Source organism: Polypterus senegalus, chromosome 4, assembly GCF_016835505.1.
Source record: "Polypterus senegalus isolate Bchr_013 chromosome 4, ASM1683550v1, whole genome shotgun sequence".
Lineage (NCBI taxonomy): Eukaryota > Metazoa > Chordata > Cladistia > Polypteriformes > Polypteridae > Polypterus > Polypterus senegalus.
In genome coordinates, this window is record NC_053157.1 from 164,212,089 (window position 1) to 164,234,650 (window position 22,562).

Sequence of the window (22,562 nt, forward strand, 5' to 3'; positions counted from 1 at the left end):
AAGAGGATGTATACCAAGGTATCACTGTGTGTGTATATATATATATATATATATATATATATATATATATATATATATATATTTACTCACACTATGGGGTATATGTACAGTCGAAGAAACTGTACCGGCCATCCCTGCTGGGTATCCAGTTCTCCTTTACATTGAGGAAAATAACTGCAGGCAGGAGGAACCATCAATCTTCTTTTTAGTCTTAAAAGGGTAACACTCAAGTCAGCAAAGCAATAAATTGAAAGTGTTACAAAGAGGTATTCGTGCTGCATCCTTTTATACACTCCAAAATCAAATCTTTAATTCTTACTCATAACATAAGCTCTAATACCACCGGTTACACCTAGTTGCTAACAGGACATGGCAGAACAGAGTCACCTTAAATGGTCTTAACTGCCCCTGGTCAGTGACCTGTGCAACTCCTTTCTCAGCAGTGCATTTTTAATTGCAAGTTCAGTTAGTATGTGCAAAAATGATCTTATCAGATATTGCAGTTTCTTTCGTACAGAGGACACAGCTTCTTCCCAAGCTTGCTACAAGCTTCTTCCTGTTTATGTAGATCTGACAGAACTGTGCAGAGGCTGTCAGCTAACTTGACCACAAGAAAGTATGCAAATTTTTGTTAAGTAAAGACTTCATGCATGCTTCCTGTAATAAGTTACCACTTTTGAAGCAGTTTTCAGTAAGCACTACCTGTGACATTTATTCGTATATTAATGTTTTTGAAATGTATATTTTGCTTAAACTTATAGCAACTTTAACCTTTAAACATAAGCTTAGTAGAGTAGAGACTCAGTATAAACCCAGTAAGCAATGCAGCTGTTTTTTCTTGTCTGGTCAACACACCCATATTACATGCCAGGTGCAAACCGAACCGGTTGTCCAAATTCAACTTCTACAGTACAAGTTTGAAATCATTTCAATACTCTCTCCAAATCAGGATTGTAGGGGATAGAGCCCTGTAACTAAAGGGTACAAAACAGGAGACAAAACTAGACAGGACACCAGCCCGTCCCATGGCACCCACAAAGTTACTCATTTGCAAAGTCTATAATTGCAAATTAATGTAGTGAACATGTCTTTAAGATATGTGAGGGAAAATATCAGACTAGCATGAAGAAAACACAAACTCAACACAGATGTTAAGAAAAGTCAGGACATTAAAATTGACAGACATTAAACCTGTCAGGTGCAGCTGTGCCTCACTACCATTAGGAAATGACCCACAATGCCACACGTTACACACAGCTCTATATTTTATAGCACTTACTATTAAAATGGGTCCCATAATTCATATTCCAGGTGGATTATTTGCTGAGTGTATTTTAAATGAGAGGTTTTAATTTGCCTGACTAAAATTTAATAACAGTTAGGCCTATTCTTGCCAATAAATCAGTTCACATTTTATCACTTGAGGAGATGCGCTGACTTGCTGTGAGTCAGGATCTTTATCTGAATTTTTGTAACTACTTGTACTTCTCCTTCTTTTATTAACAGGCTTATAAATCAGCACAGAGCCTCTATGCTGAAATAGACTTAGCTTCTTTTTCTTTCGGCTGCTCCCTTTTAGGGGTCACCTCTGCCACTTCCAGCTCTGCCTCCTGCCTTTCATCAGTGCCACTGCTCCCAAAACCTACAACACAGCTGATCTCACTAACGTTTTATAGACCTTCCCTTTCACTCTTGCAGATATTCTTCTATCACAAATCACTCCTTTCACTCTTCTCCACCTTGCCTGCACTCTGTTCTTCAGCTCTCTGCCACTCTCTCTGTTGCTTTGAACTGCTGAAACCAAGTATTTAAATTTGTCTCCCTTCACCACCTCTGTTCCTTGCAGTCAAATTCTTACATCAGCCTCCTCCTACACACATGTTCTCCATCTTACGCCTACTGACTTTCATTTCCCTTCATTCTACTATAAGGGGCGGAATTACAGTGTTATTAGTAGGCAGGAACAGTACTGGCTTCAGATTTCATTGGGCTTGTGCAACTTCCTGATCTGTTTAATAGAATAAGCGCCATTATTATTTTACCTTAAAGAGTCAAGGCAGAATAACAGGAGCTGAGCAAAACACCAGAATTAAAGGTACCAAATTCTTAAAGTATTTTATCTTCTTTGAGATTGTCATTGACCTTTTATAATCACTTATATTGTAAATATTTTGTGCTTATTACATGGTTACATAACAAAAAGCTGACTGCTTGGATGTTGTTGTAACTGAAAGTTTATATATTAGCTAAGTTTCTTCCTATTCACCAATTGAAATATATGGTATTGGAATAAACATTTTAGAGAGCACCAAGATGGGAGACAGAGAGACACATAAAGTTATTAATTTAACCTTTAAGAGATTGGGTCTCTTTATTGTTTTACCAACAGGCAGCTGCATAACCCCAGCATGCTTAGGTGAACTTTCCTGTTGTCAGAGAATTGGGAATGCTGTAAAATAAATTCACACCCCGTTTACCAAGACAGGTCTCAGCTTTCTTCACCGTATTCCACTCAAGTTAGCTTAAATCAGTGATTCTCAAAGTGTGTGGCTCTCCCACCCACCGGAGCGCCGTGACAATACAGTCTAGCTAAATAAGTAAGTACCAGCAAAGCAAATGTATGTGTTAATTTAACTTAAATTTATTGATTTGAACAATTTAAATTATTCCAGTAGACTTGACTACATTTTGTAGGAAGCATAACTACAAATATTTGATTCATATTTTCTCAGTTTAATTGAGTTGGTTTAACATAATACTTCAAGAAATGTTAAATTAAAAAGGTCAATACAAACTGTTGCCTTTATTGTACTGCTTAAATATTACTTAAAAATAAAGACAATTATCAAATGCAACTTATTGAGTTTTATTCAGATAAAAAATCCTAAAAAATTGGTGATTAAGCTTATTTTTAACAAAACTAGAATTTACAAAAATATAGTACGTTTATGCACATTAAGTGCATACCATTCCCAATAAACATTACTCATATTATGTTAACACTTTTCTGATATAATGGATATAAACTTTACATACAGAACAGTTTTCGACAAAACTTGTGGAATATGAATTTACTTAATTTTTATTCTTATACATTGAACATATACCAATTTGCATATACATTTTGGACACACAGAAATTTCATTAAAATAAGTCTGATGCTTTCTTTTGATAATCTTTTTCAACTGAACTTTAGGTAAAACAATGGATAATTTTATATCCAAATAAATAATAATAAACTAAAAATGCCACACACACACACACACACACACACACACACATATCTTTTTTCCATCTGTTCAGTCTATTTAAACAAAACATACTTTACAAAAATTATCCAGCATCAAGATATTAAGCATCTGCATTCATAAATTGTTTCCTTGTGTATTGTCGATTGTGATACCAAATTCTTCAAGAGCATCAGTCAGTTCTGCACTTTCTTGTTGATGGTGTGGATGTTCAAAGTGTATTGCGAAACATCAGAACAATCCACATCCTTTAACAATCACAAATTAACAGTATACTTAAAAGGATATTCAATGTATACCTTAAAAGCTTGATAAAGCAAGCTAAATGTATGCTGTGTATTACTAAAAAGAGCATATCAAGTAACAAACATTTCTTCAGAAACAAACTTAAGGCAACACATCAAAGGTTCAGATAATGAAACACTAAATTTCATAGTCATACAAGTGGAAAGAACAGATAAAAGAATATTACAGAACTTTTTTGGGACAGCAAATGGACCTCAATGCCAGCAAAACCTTTATGTTAACATGCCTATTCTATACTGCAGTTCCTAAAATATTCTGCCAGATTATCAGTCATATACCGCAAAGTTCATACTTAGCTTACTAGGCGCTCTTTGATTAGGCCACTTTCCCTCATATGTGACAGGTGTCTGGTCACACTTACAGGTAATCTAACTTAGAAACCATCCAAATATCCGACTACGCCACCCAGTTTTATCAAGAGACTGGGAACTCCTGAAATTTACCAATAATAGCACACAGGTTTCTTTAAATTGGGCGGTGAATAAACACACAATGAAAGACACAACAGTAATTTCGGGAAAAGCAACAGTAACTTCTATTACACCAGACAATAATAAGTACATTAAAAAGATAAATGAATATAAACCAAATCTAACAGTATCATAAAGAAAATTTCTTTTTAGAAAGGAAAGCACACAGTCCACACTCTAAAAGTCCATGAAAAACAAGAATTGGATGATACAACCTGTAGTGATGCAAAGTCCAGTTTGTTCTCAGTGTTACCCCAACACTTAATTGTTCAACTGTCCACGGATGCACTCTGTTCACCGGACACTCATTTCCCAAGAGAAGTTTTTGTCAAAATCGTGAAATCCCTGTCGACGTCTCTTCGTTGTTCCCTTTTTTTTTTCCACCCTGGGCTCCTTGTATTGCTGTGAATTAGGCGCGCCTTATTTCTTGTCTGCCATCTTTGCTCAGTTCTTTCATGCGGCTTTCCTCTCTCGCTGGACCCACAACCGGCGTCTCCTTGTAGAGTTGTCTCTTCCTCCCTGGAAGTATTGCTGTCCTTGTGCCTCACGTCGTGCCAGCCACGTACCCCAGTCTGCCAGTGAGCCCCTGTGCTCTCTGCGTGTCTTGGCAGCGTTCTCAGTGGACTGTTCTCCTCTGCCTTCTCCTGGCCAGAGATTAAATCTCCTTCAGTCCCTGCAATTATCAGTTCTGAACAACCAGATTAAACAATGGCACATCTAAATTTCCTGGGTTTAACAAATAATGGAAACACAAGTTAACAAAATGTATTGTTACCAACCATTAATGAGTACAGAGCTGCTGTTTAGGATCCAATATTTCCAAGTCAGGTAAATACAGACATCCTCCAAGGCCAGACTTCAAAGCGGCGACTCCTTTGCAAGACAGCAAATACTTACACAAACAATCCTGACACAATCAGTAACTGGATTATCCAGGATCCTCCAAGGAAACAGCAGTTCTGTTATCACACGGTGGTATTGTTTATAAATCTCAACCAGCCATAAACTTCAAAATGGTGACACCTTTGCAATACAGCCAATACCTACAATCTACAGACAGCCTTTTAACTTCTTACCCCCACTGCCAACAATGGGTGCCTATTGCCTGTTCATCTGCTGGGCTTTAAATGTAATATTTGCATGTTTCTTTTCCTAAGAGAGAAATGGAATGACCCAGTGTACAAAAATGTCCCCCCTCTGACACATATACTCCATTAAGCATCAAATGAAGACATCTCTTCTCTGCTCTGTTGCATTTTCACCCAACAAAACTATAATCCTTTTCCACCTGTTACGAGAGCATTATATTCAATTTTCTGAATTTGCTTCTTCTTTACCTTTTGCAGACAATGCATAATGCCACACATCTTTTTGCTTGAAGCACCTTCCCTGATATTAAAAACAGACAACAGCTTTGGTGTGTATTTGTCAAAAAAAGACATACATTTTCTCTCTAGTTTCAAAGCAGTTATCCTCTGGAATTCTTCTTTAACCTGTAAAACACAACAGAAAAGGCTTCAGCAAAAACACACACACAGTGGTAAGCATCAACAAACAGAGGCAACTATGTAGGACTAAAGTGAAGAGTGCACCATTAACCTTTCTGTTTTTTCTTTGTCGTTTAAGTTAATATTAGTGTAATGGTATCAACTGATTAAGGTGTCTGCTTAAAAGAACATATTTAAATAAATAGCCAGGATATTTGCTTCACCACTGCTCCAGTGTGGTAAAATACCATCCATCCATCCATCCATCCATTACCAATGTCTCTTAATTGGCAATATTTCTACTGTTTAATTAGCTTATGCTGTGTTTACTAAATTTAGGAACAAATATTAAAATATGTGCTGTGGTGGGCTGGCGCCCTGCCTGGGGTTTGTTTCCTGCCTTGCGCCCTGTGTTGGCTGGGATTGGCTCCAGCAGACCCCCGTGACCCTGTAGTTAGGATATAGCAGGTTGGATAATGGATGGATGGATGAAATATGTGTGACATGGTGGGGCAGCTGTAGCCCACATCAGTATGGAGACAGCATTTTAGTCTTTTTTGTATATGGAAAAAACATAGCTTGAAAGATTTATCATGTAAAAATCAGGTACTCTTCTATTTATGACAAAGTGATCCATCACTTGAAAAAATAACTATCCCACCTTTTGGACCTTTTATACCATGGGGTATAAATGAGTTATGTCAAATTGGGACACCTTAATTTTCAGAGTTTTGTGTCAAGACAAGTGCCTTTGTTAAATTAACATTGAGTTTTGCTGAGTTCAGTTTTATTTTATTATATTCCTATTCTTCTTATACCCTTTGGGTTGAGACACCACCATTGAAATTTCAATGTATGTTCATTCTGGTTGCTCACATGACATCTGCAGACTTTTTAGTCACCTTTCAGTAAATTTTGTGTATTACACCTTTGTCTCTGTTGTTCATTTGACCTTTATCTTTTTTCCTGATATGCTTGAACAGCTTTCTGACATTTCTTAACCCTTTATGCTATTTCTTTAAGATTAATGCCTGAAATTACCGTTAATTATTTACCTTAAATTATTCTCTCACAGTCAACAAGGCTTTCCAGAGAGTGGTACAGTCAGCAAAACACATCACTGGGTGTTTACTCACTAACCTCAAGGATATCTACACCAAACGATATCAAACCTGGGCAAAGGACCCTCGTGCTGCAATCAGGTAAATGTTACCACTGCCTAAAGTGCAATTCAGAGAGACATAAGAGGAGTTTTTTTCCCACAGTCCATCTGCATATTAAGTGAAGAATGTGTCCAGAAAAATGGCACATGATGCCCTGTTATTAGCTCTCTCACATTATTTATTTAGTTATTATTTTTCACATATTTATTATTCTATTAATGATTTTTGATATTTATAGTCATACAGTATATGTATTATTGTTACTGTCCCCTTATTTTGTTTCTAAAAGCATAGTTATTGGAGTTGAGCAACTTAGTATTTCACTACATATTGTCCTGCATGTATAATTTGTATGTAACAAATATAATTTAATTTGAGTGATATGTTTACATCTGACACTATAGTGCAACACCCTCAGTTATCTTTTCATAAGGGGCATGGAAATGACAGTGTAACTTTTTTTTTTTTAACTTGGGGTGACCATTAACAATCACTCATCCCAGTAGTGATCCAGCACAATGTACACAGGCATAAACAATAACTAAATGCCATTACGCATATGACACACCTTGACAAAAACAGGACAAAGGGTGTTTCCCAGGAGTTCTTCATAATAGATTACTATTAATCTAAAAGTTTAATTTCACAAAGGTATTCTTAACGTTTGGGTGAAAAAAAGTTATAAAGAAGGATAGATTTGCAAATGTAAAGCATAAGTAGTCATTTGACAGACATTTGAATTTGACTTGACCATTAAGTAGAACTCTTTTTTTTATTAACCAACGAATGTCTCTTCCACATACAAAAATAAATCTCACAACAGCAAAGGTCATAGACCTGACAAAGTGAATTGCTGACAAACTTGATGTTGAAATAAATTACACTTTTCCATTTCATACCATGGATATATTTTAGCCAACTTTCTTGAAAGTTATCTTTGTACAATTTTTTTTGGGTGTGTGTTATTGATGTTTTTTGATTTTACAGAATTGGACATTTTTCTGTGAAAGTTCACCTATTTCATCATTTTTTTTTTAAATAATTTACCCATACCATAACAATGAATGAGTATCTTGTGGTGTCACAACACAACCAAGAACTAGAATGTACCTGCAATGCAGGACATTGTGAAATTGATGTCAACTTGTACAAATTTAGTGTCATGAGAAATTTTAAAGTCATGCATCAGGTCATCCATCCATCCATCCATTCTCCAACCCGTTGAATCTAAACACAGAGTCACAGGGGTCTGCTGGAGCCAATCCCAGCCAACACAGGGCACAAGGCAGGAACCAATCCCGGGCAGGGCACCAACCCACCGCAACATTAGGTCATTTACTTATAAAATGTCAATATTGGCTGACTTTTGGTCTTTTTTTTTGTGGGTCCTGGTGTGTTCCACAATTTAAAAAATGCAAGTCAGGTCTATGCAAAAATATAATAAAACAAGAAAATTTTTTTTCTTTAATGTCTTTTTCCTTGTTCTAGTTTTCTCTTAACACCAAGTTTGGGGTGGAGGGAGAATGAAACACACTTCATTCTATTCACCATTAGAAAAGACAAATATTTGGCCAGGCACTCCTTACTATAATTATTGATACATATTACTTACTATCTACAACAACAAGAACAACAATTTATTTTTTGTATAGCCCAAAAACACACAAGGGGTGCCGCCATTGCCTTTTTTTGACAATCCCCCAGCCTTGACTCCCTAAGAAGACAAAAAAACTCCAGAAAAACAAACCCTTTTAAGGAAAAAATGGAAGAAATCTTGGAAAGGCAATTCGGAGAGATACCCCTTTCCAGGTAGGTAGGTTGTGCAATGGTTGTCAAAAAAGGTAGTAAATGCAATAAACAAAACAGAACACAAGTAATCCTCTTCACAGAGCTTGTCAGCCAACCTATCATCGCCACCTCAAGAATACAATACAATAGTACAATAGTAACAGTACAAGCTACAAAGCAAAACACAAGAATAGATGATATCACCTAATAAATACAGAAGTATTACATATGAGGATACAGGTTTGTTCAGAGTCCTGAAAACCTCGGCCAACACACTGCCTCCCCCCTACTGGCCATTACATAGCTGAGTCAGTGGTAGGTCGGCCAATCTGATGAACAGACCCTTCAACAAGATGATTTCAGTGCTCCTTTATCAGAGATGACTTTTTCATAGGCAGACAAACAACTTGGCAATAGGGGAGTGGCACCAAGTGCCACATTTGAGTGCCAAGAAGAGAAACAGAGTAGATGAGGGTTAGTAACAAATTATAACTATCATATTACTTATATTTTAGTGCTAATGACTAACAACAGAGATGCAGTATGCACAGTTAGCAGTTATGCACATGATATTTGCAGGCATTTCAATAAGATTTAGATTTGGGTTTTGATTCAGAAATTGTGAAACTCTTCCTTTTTTATTGTGTTATTGGTGTCTTCACATTACATCACTGTTCCTTCCAAAGGTCAATTGTCTGTTCACTGTTGAATTACCTAAATGTCAATATAAAGTTAAGATGAGTATAAATTCAGGATTTATGATTGTGTCCTGTCTATAAGTAAACAATTTCATCCAAGTCTATTTTTGCCTCTTTTAAACACATAATGCAAACTGTAATATTTTGCAGATGTTCTGTGTATCTGTTTTGGAGTATCGTGTTTTTGTTTTTGAAAATGTTCATTCATGCTCAAGATAAATTTAAACTGCAACACATAATTAAAAGAGCAAGTGTGGTCACTGGAATTGATCAAACAATTTTGAATGGCTATGCAAACAGATTGTCATGAATTCTTAGTGACGCAGCCCTTCGTATCAAATATTAAATTCATATTTGGAAGTTTGACAAGAAATAGAGCTCTGTAATTCATAATTTGATATAAGGTTAAATTGTAGCTTTTTAGTGCCAAAGAATAGCTGAGCAAAAGCTACAATGAATTAAGACAATGATGAAATGAAACTTCCAGGCATAAAAAGGGTACTTTTCAGAGGTTTAGTTTATAGTTTTTCTTATTGCAATATGTTTTTGTTATTTAATTGTAATACACAAAGCAAAACAGATTTTTTCTGATAACTTACAAAATTACTATACATTTTTCATAGAAACGGAAAACTAACATAATGCTCTTAACACCCTACTTTACAGATGATATGAGTTTTTTTTTTTTTGTTTTTGGTGTGCACAGGATATTTGAGGAATTGTACCAAAATAACTCCAACTTTGACCAATTTATCTTTGGCACATTGTTCCTAAAATGCTTGCTCTACACATAGATTTAGAGAGTGAATAAGTCAGTGCCTCTTTTTTTCCCCTGTTTAATCCAATTTTATGCAGTCTTTTCTGTCTATTAAGTAATGCACGTTGTCCTTTAGATATTATGATGTTAACATAATGTGTCCTTGTTTATTTCTTTCAGCGGAAATCAAATAGAGAAAATGTCTCATGAAGACCAAGAATATTCTCCTGCCAAAAAGATAAAAAGACAAGGTGAACGTGAACTGAAAATATCTAACCGTTTCTCTATAAGAATCAGTGATGGATTCATACGTACTGTTGGCAATGTTATTGCACCTTTGGTAGCTGCACATGCATCGTTACAGATTATAAGAGAGCTGAGAGGTACAGTATCATGTATTTATTTTATTACTTTCTTTTGATATATCTTATGCTTTAAAATATTTAACATTTCTGGTTAAAGAAGTATTTTTACATTTCATCTTCAATACACTATCTAACAGAATTTTTTAACATCAGATGCCTCATTCAGTCTATTTTAGTTGCCTTTGACTACTTGCCAGTGGACCTTAATTCTAACCCTATGTCACAGGCCTCACGCATTCTGATTAAGCCAGTTCTGGTACAAGATATAGAGGAGGCAGAGGTTGAATTGGAGGTGTAAAGAATAAAATAAAAGATTATGACCTATAATACTGGGAGTATGACAGGAAAACGTTTTGTGGTGTACAGGTGACAAGATGGAAAGGTGAAGGTGCAAAAATGGGAAGAGTGAAAGATGCATGCTTGTTTGCAGGGGTGAAGTGATAGTGATTATGAGGCTGTTGTACTTGTGGCAAAAAAAAGGGGCAGACAGAGTGGTGGAGGTGAAGATGATGAATATGTGCATTATAGTTCTTGAGATAATTGTTAATAAATGACTGATTAATGTGTAGAGTATATCTCATTGGTTGGCAGAAGCAATGAGGAGAAAAATGAGTTTTAGGAGAAGTTGTTGGCAGTGATGTTTAGAGGTCATTGGGAGATTATTGTAATGGGTGGAGACTTGAATGAGCATTTTGAAACCAGTGCTAATAGTTATAAAGGAGTCCACAAGTTCTGGTGTTTGGTAATGTGATAGAAATGGAAATGTTTAAACAGAATGAGCATAAGTTGGTGATATATGAATCCGGTGATGTAAGGAGCAGGGTAGACTATTTGTTTAGTGAGGAAATTTGATTGGAGCATGATGAAAAATGTGAATGTGATTCCTTGAAAAGTGCACCAGTATCACTTGGTTGTAAGAGATCTTTTACTCAGAGGTATCAATAAAAGTAAGAGAAAGTTTGGGGATTAACTATGGTAGCAAAAGCAAATTAAGTTTTAAAAAAAAACAGTTGTACATGATAAGTGGGAAACAATGAATGACTGCCAAGGCACGAGAAAATATTGGTGGAATGCTGATGTACAGATGACAAATGTGGAAAACAGGAGATGCTCTAAATAGTTGCAAGAAAGGGAGAAGGTAACAGAGCAGCTACAGTCTTTGAGGTTTTATCTGGTGATCCTCTGTTGCTGGCATAAGTTACATCTTCTGAGAGGGATGAGACGTGATACTTTTATATTTGGTCTGTATTGCTTATGTACCTTTCTGTTCTTCTGCAAGGTTTGACTCAATTCGGCATGCACACACTGTATGTTATGCATTGTTTGTTCACTGTTATGGTTTGATACTAAATTCAGAAGTGAGTTGTCACTCAAGCCTTAGTTGTGGGTCACATCCTAGGCAACAGACAGTGTCTGCTGGACTGAGCAGATTAGCGCTGCTGCAATTAATCAATATAATAGTCAAATTATATTTTCTTAAATGACAAGTTGTTTCTTTTCCTCCCCAACTTTACGCCCCTGCATGCTATGACTCTTTGTACTGTTTTTGAGAAGGTTAATCATGGTGGCAGCTGCATCATATTCGGTACAAAAAGGTTTCTTCAAATATCAGGCAAAAATTTCCTCTGCATGGGAGTGAATCACCTGATAATCTGAGAAAGTGGTTGTTTTTTTAATGATGTGGTGTTCCACAACAGCACTAGCTCAATGAACACCCAAATAGGAAGAATGCTGGAAGCACAGCACAGGGCAATCCAACGGTGTTGTAGGTAACCCACTTACACTTACTGAGCTGTTTGACAATAGTTATTTTAGTGTTGTGAAGTTGGTTAACATGAGAAACTCATGCTGTTGACTAGGACTGGGGGAAAAGGTCAGAGCCAAGGTATTTCTTCAGACAGAACAGGTAAATTGTCTGCTAAATGGACTCGTCAGTTGCTGTTGCTGTTCCCAAGTGTGCTTAAGTAAAACGTTTCATATGGCAAGCCGAATTAACATTTAGAGATATCTCAAAATGAATTTTAAGATATCTGGAAATGCATTTTAGATATCTCAAATTGACTTACAGATATCTAAAAATGCATCTATTTTAAGATATCTAAAAAGCATTTTATGATATCTTAAATAGATTTCAAGATATCTTGAAATGATATGCTGTACATTTTGAAATATCTGAAATGCATTTTGAGATATCGCAAATACATTTCGAGATATCTTAAAATAACTTCCTGTGCATTTCAAGATATCTCAAATACATTTTGAGATATCTCAAAATCACTTCCTGTAACATTTCCTTTTCTTTCAATGGGACTCCCTGTCTATTTCGAGATATCTCAAAATGAATCTGAGATATCTTGAAATACACAGGAAGTTATTTTAAGATATCTTGAAATGTATTTGAGATATCTTGAAATGTGCAGGAAGTCATTTTAAGATATCTGAAAATGCATTTCAGATATCTCAAAATGAATTTGGGATATCTTAAAATGAGAAGGAAGTTATTTTGAGATATCTCGAAATATAATTTAGATATCTTAAAATGCATTCAAGATATCTTGAAATTCATTTTTTTTCAGATATCTGAAATACATTTTTAGATATCTAAAATTAATTTCATGATATCTTAAAATGGGTCTCTGCTCCATTTCAGATATCTAACAATGTATTTCAAGATATCTCAAATTGTATTTCAAGATATATAAAATGCATTTTAAGATATCTTTAAAAGGACACTCAATTATTTCAAGATATCTCAATAGCATTTTCAGATATCTACAATACAATTTAAGATATCTCAAATACATTTCCAGATATCTTAAAACAGCTTCCTGTCCATTTTCAGATATCTCAAATACATTTCAAGATATCTTAAAATGACTTCCTGCACATTTCAAGACATCTCAAATACATTTTAAGATATCTTATAATAAACAAGTAGTCCCATTGAAATAATAGGCAATTTTACAGGAAATGATTTTGAGATATCTTGAAATGCATTTAAGATATCTTAAAATGCATGAAAGGTCAATTTAAGATATCCGAAAATTCATTTGAGATATCTTGAAATGCAGACACAAGTATTTTGAGATATCTGAAACTGTATTTGAGATATCTTGAAATACATTTGAGATATCTCAAAATGTATTGCAGATATCTTAAAATGTAAAGGAAATTATTTTAAGATATCTCAAAGCGAGTTTCAGATATCTTAAAAAGTAAATTACATTTTAAGATATCCAAAATTCATTTTTAGATATCTCTAAATGTTAATTTGGCTTGCCATACGTTTCATTTACATAGCTAAATTCAACAGACAAGTTGATTAAATGCACTTGCTTGCTTTATTTCCGATTGAGTTGCATTTTCACCCTTTCCCAGATTCCTCTGTGTGGGAATATTCACCTGAAAATATAAGAAAGTGACTGTTTCAGATGGTGTTCCACAACAGCACAAGCTCAATATGTAAACACATTTAGGTGAGGCATGCTGGAAGTAAATTGCAAAGGAGAAGACAATACCATAAGTAACCAGTTACATTTACCTAGCAGTTTGACAATAGTTCCTTTAGTGTTTTGAAGCTGGTTAACTAGAGAAATTCATGTCACTGACTGGCCTTGGGATGAAATCACACTGCAGTGTGGGGTCTCAAAAAACTATTTTTAGTTGTTTTTACCAATCATTAAATTGTAAATGAATCACATTTTATAAGCAATCTAGCTGACTCAATAAGATTTTTTTTTTAAAGCTGAAACTGTTGATCCGGACTGAAAGAGAGCTTGCAGTACATCAATATGCAACTCTCCACTTGCAGGGGAGCTGCTGCTGAAAAGCTGGCCTTTTTGCAGAGACTCAGTTTCTACTACAGTTTAGATTTTAAATGTGCAGACAGCACAGCTCAGCAAAATCCTGTGTGAGAGAATAATTTAGAGGTAACAATAGTTAAGTATTCTGGATTGCAGTATACATTGAAATATTTAAGAACTGGTTTTCAAAAACTACTGAGATGGTCAAGTAAACAAGGGGTGTACCAGAAGAAGATTAATATAATTTACAAAATGTATCAGGGAATGACTAAGATCAGCAACTAAGGCTGGACAATTGACACATACACAGATATTTCAAGGATAATAGCTAAACCTAAAGATATTAAAAGAACAGGAGTATAACAAAAATAAACTTTTATTTCCTAAGTTACCAGAGAAAAATGTACGCATTTATTGACACTGTACACAAATTCAATCATTTATCCAATGAACCTCTACCGTTTGGTTCTCTGATCATTCTATAACAGACTACTGTGAAGAATGCCCTCTGTTCAGTACTTCAGTAAATGACACAATGAACAGCTTCTCTACTGACTCAAAGAGATTTATCAGACTTGTCCCAGTAGAGGGTAAGTTTCTTTCTTTAATTAATATTTCTACCACACTTGGTTTTAAAGTAATATAGGTTTGAAAATAAGCACTTCTGAACTAAAATGGTTATGGGCTCTTTCCACATTCTCTCTTAAGTCACTGGAAAGAAGTGCCATTGAAGTGTAATGTGTGAGTTATCTTGAATGCAACTTATGAAGTGTTTTGCAGTGTAAAGGTTTTGTACCTTTTCTTCTGTTCACTTCTTATGTATGAAACAAAAGTATTTGTTTAGCACCAAATGTTCCAAGAAAATGAATTTTTATGTTGCACAGAACCTTTTGCACAGGGTTTTTAATTGATTATTAATGCTCACTTATGGGGTAACCTACTGAATAACACATCTAACGCAAGTTGCTTTTAAAAAATGAACATAATAAAAATAATGTTGTGAATTTAAAATGAACAAATGGATTAATGTGCATATTGTCAGCCCCGGTTGTCATCATTTTTATAAATAAATAAAAGTAAAATTTGAAGAGACATGACTTGCCTGTCTTCTGTAATATGATTTCATTAGGTATAATTTATACTTTTGTTTTGTCTTGTCCCCTTTTATACTCTGTATTATGTAGACATTAACAAAGTGCCTCAAATCCCCTTAACCTTACCATAACCTTACCACTCTGTGGTCAGGTACTTTATTTCAGCACTTCCTACCCCCTTTCCTTATTTATCTTTAACTGCAGCCAGTTTGATAGAGTGAAAGAACAGCAGGAGAAAGACCTACACATTTAATTATGTATCATTGATAATATGCCCAAATTATAAGAAACCAAAATACAATGTTAGTGTTGGTTACAAACCAATGCAACCTGCTTATGTCAGATGTGTTGTTTCAAGTGGTTTAATATCTTTATTTGATAACTAGGGAGGTTGAGCGACCTACTAAAACCAATCCTATCACACATCCTGTACAGTCTTATATGTGTGCAGAAGCTAGCGAAGAAGTCGCTCTGGGTGGAGTGTCCATTTAGTATTTGAAAGCAGAATGTGGTTATTGTATTTTATTGTTGTGTGTAGTAACTGTACTGCATACAACATCAAACCAAAACAACCGAACGTCTTCTTATTATGAAAGCTAAATTCGTTTAGATTTGGTTCAAAAATGGATGCATACTGGATATTTGTTTTAATTTGGGACATCATGGTTTACATAGCTGGTTATACAGACTTGCAACTCATAGTTTCTCCTAATTTCATTTTATGTTTTGGTGTGTGTTAATTTGCCCTGCCATAGACTTGTACTCCATCAATGGTTGGATCCTGCCTTGTGCTAATGCTGCTGTGACTTTCAAATAAGTGGATTGATCATAACAACTCGATGAAAAGTGTGTTGACTAAAATATCTTTTTAAAGACATTTTATTTTAGACATTTACGTTTAAAAATCTAACTTTTTTAAGCACATTGACAGTTTATCAAATACTATCCAGTGTTCAGAATAGCTACATTTAAAGGTAAAAGAGATCACGGCTACAGCAGAACCAAATCCCCCCTTGTTAATGTAACTGCTCCAACTGAAAGGGCCAAAATTACTAATAATTATTTGTAATATAGAATTATTTTTTGTTTCCAAAAGCAATGATGTTGATCAAAAAAGCGCACTGTGCAAACTGTTGGATCATTGCAGTCAAACATTTGTATAACCCTGAAACATTTACATAACCCTTCACAATTCAAGCATATGGTTTATGAAAACTAAGTCAGTAGTGGCAAGTGTCAGTAATTTTAGGGCCCCAACCACTAATTACCTGTTTATGCAATAATGCAGGTCTATACCAAGTAGGCTATTGATGCAATCACTGGATTGTTTTGCTACATTCATTACTTTGTTTTTTAAGCAATCTTCCCAATTGAGAAAGACAGTGTTTTGTGCACATATAAATTATAATTTGTCCATCTACCCATCCATTTTCCTGACTCAATTATCTAGGGGAGGTTCACAGGGCATCTGGGGCCACTTTAAGCAAGCCCCAGATGTAAGGCAGGAACAATTGCTGGACAGGACACCCGTTGATCCCGTAGCGAGCACAAACACACACACACACACACACACTATAGGCAGTTTAGCAACACCAGTTCACCTGCATGTCTTTGGACTATGGGTGGAAACCGGAGCACCAGGAGGAAATCCACACTTACATGTGGAGAACATACAAACTCCATGCAGGGTGGACATGAACCCCCTGTCTGTACCACTCTGTTACCATGCCGACCTTAATTATTATATAGTAAAAATTAAATACACATATAATATTAAAAATTTAGTTAAATTATGCCAATATAAAATATTAATTACTTGCATAATTTTTAATACATTTTCACTCCAGTTGCATGGTGTACTCTTTTCAAGCAAACAAGCCTATCCATATTTTGTAATTTTAAGGATTCAAATTAAGTTATAGGAATTATTTCACATACACTCAGTTGAAATTTTTAAGGTACACCCCCACCTTCACACAAATTCTACAGTCCAGTATGCCATGTATCTCATGCTTATGGTGCTATTCAATTGAGCGTTAGCATTGGCAAAACAAGTGACCTTGGTGCCTTTATACATAACATTATAGTTGGCACTAGGCATGCTGGCTCTTCCATCTCTTAAACAGCTGTTATTATGGATGTTTCCTCCACAGTTGTTTAAAGGGTTTACTAATAATGATGTGAAAAGCAAAACATTATGAGGGATAGGTCATCCTGGGCAAAGAAGTTGATTGTTCAGGGAAATCCAGGTTCTTTTTGCATCATGCTAAAGGAATAAAAAGAATATTGGGCATGGGTATCGAAATATCTGAAATACCCAATAATCCAAGTTACATAACTGATGTTAACCAGTGCATACATAGAATGTGTTTCACAAAACACATGCACACACACACACATACTGAATATATACTGTATATATGGAGAGAGAAGGAAAGAATATAGTGTTTTTATTAGAATACTTCTTACATTTGTTATAGTGATTGGCTGTTTATTAATCTTATGATCTACGGATATAAATGGTACCTATTTATTTCCTTCAGTCCAAAGACATGCTGTTAGATGGACTGATCCTGTTGTGAATTAGAGAGGTTGCATGTATGTTTGTGAGGGTATTTCTGCCATTCTAGGACTGGCTCTAGTTTACAACCCTGAAAAGCTTGTTCATTAGGCTGAACAGGGTGGATTCAGACAAGGCAATGAAAACATTTAAAACAATTAGTTTGAAGAAGAGGAGCATTCCAGAGTTTTTGGAGCAAGACAACTAATGTGATCACCTAGAGTGTTGTTTAAAAGGAGAAAATATCTATCTAATTATACATATGATTAAATATATGATTGAGTACTCATTATTAATTTAGAAGGAGTTGCTAGATTATGTGTGGTAATAGCTTTTTTTGCTGACTCTAGAAAAGATTTGAAAAAAAATAGCATGTAATACTGATGCAAGTTATAAATATGTAGTGTCTTTTTTACCTTTGTATCTATATAGATGTTCAGTTGGAAGAAACATTTGTAAAAGTACTGAAGCAGTTTGCAGCACGTACAAGACAAATTCGCCCAGGGAGCATTATCATTGATGCTGAATTTTTACAACAGCCCTCTGCATTAAATATAGTTAAAATTATACAGAAGCTGAAGTCTGAAATGAAAACAATAATGCCAGCTGGAAATTGTGTAATTGAAGAAATAAAAGAAAAAGATGATCATTATCCAGAGCCTAAAGTTCAAGGTATGCCTATGATGCATCTTATTCATGCTGCTTTATCATCTTTCCAAAAAGGAAGGCATGCAAGAGTTTGAAAGACCCAGTATATAAACAAATGTTCTATTTTCTGTTACTTTCATAAATTATATGGGATTATTTTTATAGGTTATGTTTACATTTATGGAGAGGTAGATTAAAGTCGAAAGAATGCCATATTAAAAAGTGGATAACCTCTTTGAAACCAATTTTTACATTTTGATCTGTAGGCAGTTTAGTGACAGTTTGTTTTTCTTTATTTATGAATAGCATGAAAATGTTTTTTTTTTAAATAAGCATTGATAATAGTAATATGTGAAAAGTTTTATGCAGATGAAAAGTGTTTTGAATATCTTGTGTTATTTAAGTTGCGGCACTGTTCCTCTTTAGTAATAGAAGTTTTTCTCTTTACATTTGGCTTTAATCGTGTTCTGTACTCTCAAATACTTAGATGTTTAGAACAAAAAGAGCAGGTGTACAAATTAAAATTATAAATAAAAAATTATCAGCTTAATATTTTATTTATCATGAACTTTCTATTTATTGTAGCAATGGACCTTGCATTTTATACCTTGCACATGTTGAAAAAGGAACTTGGCAGAATGAAACATTCAAGGATAGCCGAGGTGATGGATTTTCATAATGCAGAGGAAATGATATCACGGATTATAAAAGAATCGCACTCCTCTACAAAAGTGTGCCTTTTGTCACAAAATGGTAATATTTTCGTTGTTCTCCCTCTCAGTCAGTAGCATTCAGTTGTAATGTGTTTTGATTTCATTTTTTAGAAGTACATTCTGAACTACTAGTGTAATGCTGTTGGAAAACTGAGCTTTTACAGTATGCTAAATATGACTCATAATACTCATAATTTGTGTGTTTTATTTTGCTTTGGTTTTATTTTTTATTTTTGGAATTAATGGCCTCTGAACTCATGTGGGAAATGTTCTATAACGGGCAGGGCAGGTAAGTACAAATTACCTCATTAGATCTATACTAATAAAAGGCAAAGCCCTCACTGACTGACTGACTGACTCACTGACTCATCACTAATTCCCGTGTAGGTAGAAGGCTGAAATTTGGCAGGCTCATTCCTTACAGCTTCCTTACAAAAGTTAGGCAGGTTTCATTTCGAAATTCTACGCGTAATGGTCATAACTGGAAGCTATTTTTCTCCATTTACTGTAATGGAGTTGAGCTCGAAAGCCGTGGGGGCGGAGTTTCGTGTGACATCATCACGCCTCCTTTGTAATCACGTGAACTGACTGTCAACGCAGTGCGTAGAAAACCAGGAAGAGCTCCAAAAAGCGCTGAATAAAACATGCATTATACAATTGAGAAGGCAGCGAAACAATAAGAAGAGAGCGAATAACATATACAACCATATTCATGGGTGCTGCTACTTCAGAAACAAAGCAAGGTGTAAACCTAAAGTTTAAATTAAGTTCATAGACAGGCTGCCACTGGCGTTTGTCATGACCACAGGTAATGCGGGATACAAGTTTAATGAGAGGACGCTTTGATCACTTTGTAACTAAGTTAAAATTGCACGTGAAGGGCTGTGCTTATGCAAATTCCGAGAGACTGTGTTTGTAGGGGATTGACAGTTAAGGCGGGTGGGGGAGTCACGTCATCATCTCCCCTCCCATTCACCTCATTTCGCTCTGAGCTGAGCTCTGCAGCTAACACACGCAGTGTTACAGAAGCGACTTTGTGACGCTGCCACCAAATACTCACAGAAAAATCCACAACTTAATACACACGCTCTCTCTACAGTTTCTCCACACTGAATCCTCCAGGCACTACTCACAAAAGGTTACATTGACAATCGTGTTGCATTATTTTTAAAATGTTTCCTTTTCTTAGCACAAGCACAGCTGCTCCATAACGCATTAATAAAATCACGCATTTAAACACACTTTGCAATACAAGCAAAGGGGAACGTATGTCAATGCATGATTTCATGGTACACCGATTACATTAATCAGCGCTTCCCGATTCATTTTATCCTCGCACACCCTTGGTTTGAGAAGAAGTATGAAAAAATATGACGTTAACACAGATAAACAGATCACCAATTGAAGCTTTATGAATAATCGATTCGCCATCAATAATTGTTTTGGTAAAGCCATACTCAGTGTAATCCTCCTTCCATTTTATAATTTTTCCGCCACTAGCCATGATTAAATGAACGGTAAAAAAGTAAGAGCGAAGCGAGGGTGATTTATTCAGGCAGGCAGGCGACAGCTCAATAGCTCGAATTTGGATATAAGTAGCTTCTATTTAGTCGCCAGAAATATCTTTGTTAGGAATGGAAGTTGAATTTAGTCTTTAAATTTCTATGGTAAAGAAAAAGTTATCCAATGATGACTACATTTAACTATACAAAGTCAAAACTTGTATAAAGTCATTCGCGAATATATAAAGTCAAAACTTGATTATATAAAGTCACTGTTGGAATAAATAAAGTCAAAACTTGAAAATATAAAGTAAGCGCTGGAATATATAAAGTCAAATCTTGAATATATAAAGTCAGCGTCGGAATACAGGCTATAAAGTAAGCGCTGCAATATATAAAGTCAAAACTTCAATATATAAAGTCAGCGCTGGAATATCCATCCATTTCCCAACACGTTGAATCCGACTACAGGGTCACGGAGGTCTGCTGGAGACAATCCCAGCCAACAATGGGCACAAGGCAGGAACCAATCTTGGGCAGGGCACATGCATCATTTTCAAAACATTAACCGAACAGTGTTTTTTTAATTTATTTTTCTGAATACGTTTTTGTTAACTTAGTTCAGTTCAGAGTCGTTTCAATCAATAGATTTTGACTTTCACTTTATATATTCAGGAGTGAGTTTATATACTCCGATGTTGACTTTATATAATCAGGAATGACTTTATAAATTCCGACGCTGTCTTTATATATTCAAGTTTTGACTTTATATATTCAGAAAAAAGTTTTGACTTTATGTATACCGACGCTGACTTTATATATTCAAGTTTTGACTTTATATATTCTGACGCCGACTTTATATATTCACAAAATCTATTTATTTGCCTCTTTGGCACCCCATAGTATATGTGTGTGTGTATATATGTACACATGTATGTATATATCTATAATAATAAAAGGCAAAGCCCTCACTCACTCACTCACTCACTCACTCACTCACTCACTCACTCACTCACTCACTCACTCACTCACTCATCACTAATTGTCCAACTTCCCGTGTAGGTAGAAAGCTGAAATTTGGCAGGCCCATTCCTTACAGCTTACATTTCGAAATTCTACACGTAACAGTCATAACGGTCGATAATGTTCGACAATGTCCGCCATGTTGAACTTTCTTATTTATGGCCCCATCTTCACGAAATTTGGTAGGCGGCTTTTCTGCACTAACCAAAACCGATGTACTTACTTATTTCGATGGTATGACGCCACTGTCGGCCGCCATATTGAACTTTCCAACGTCACCAATTTTCAAACTTCCCGTGTAGGTAGAAGGCTAACCCCATCTTCATGAAATTTGGTAGGTGGCTTCCCTGCGCTAACCAAAACTGATGTACGTACTTATTTCGGTGGTAAGACGCCACTGTCAGCCGCCATATTGAATTTTCCAAATGTCACTAATTCTCCAACTTCCCGTGCAGGTAGAAGGCTGAAATTTGGCAGGCCCATTCCCTACAGCTTACTTACAAAAGTTAAGCAGGTTTCATTTCAAAATTCTATGCGTAACTGTCATAACGGTCAACAACATCCGCCATATTGAACTTTCTTATTCATGGCCCCATCTTCACGAAATTTGGTAGGCTTTAGGCGCTAACCGAAACCAATGTACATACATATTTCGGTGGTATGACGCCACTGTCAGCCTCCATATTAAACTTTCCAACGTCACTAATTCTCCAACTTCCCGTGTAGGTAGAAGGCTGAAATTTGGTACTTATTTTGGTGGTATGATGCCACTGTCTGCCGCCATATTGAACTTTTCAACAGTCTTTGTTACTTATGGGCCCATCTTCAAGAAATTTGGTACACGGGTTCCCAACGCTAACTGAATCCTACTTACGTACATATATACGTCCATAGCCTGCTGCTCAGTCACCGTGTGAGGTGTGTTGGGTCCCCATCC

At 35.6% G+C, this 22,562-nt stretch overlaps 1 protein-coding gene across 2 annotated transcripts in view; it reads left to right on the forward strand.

Annotated features, from left to right (window-relative positions):
- The first annotated feature begins 1,942 nt into the window (after positions 1-1,942).
- The window catches only part of LOC120527787, a 43,671-nt gene continuing 23,051 nt past the window's right edge, over positions 1,943-22,562 (forward strand). Inside the window, exons 1-6 of one of the 2 annotated variants that reach the window (XM_039751602.1) lie at positions 1,943-2,095; positions 6,587-6,713; positions 10,098-10,300; positions 14,574-14,675; positions 18,172-18,411; positions 18,973-19,140. In XM_039751602.1, coding sequence (XP_039607536.1) covers positions 10,117-10,300; positions 14,574-14,675; positions 18,172-18,411; positions 18,973-19,140 — 694 coding nt within the window. In that variant the 5' untranslated portion in view covers positions 1,943-2,095; positions 6,587-6,713; positions 10,098-10,116. The remainder of the gene's footprint in view (positions 2,096-6,586; positions 6,714-10,097; positions 10,301-14,573; positions 14,676-18,171; positions 18,412-18,972; positions 19,141-22,562) is intronic. The other variant, XM_039751603.1, reaches the window with a different exon arrangement.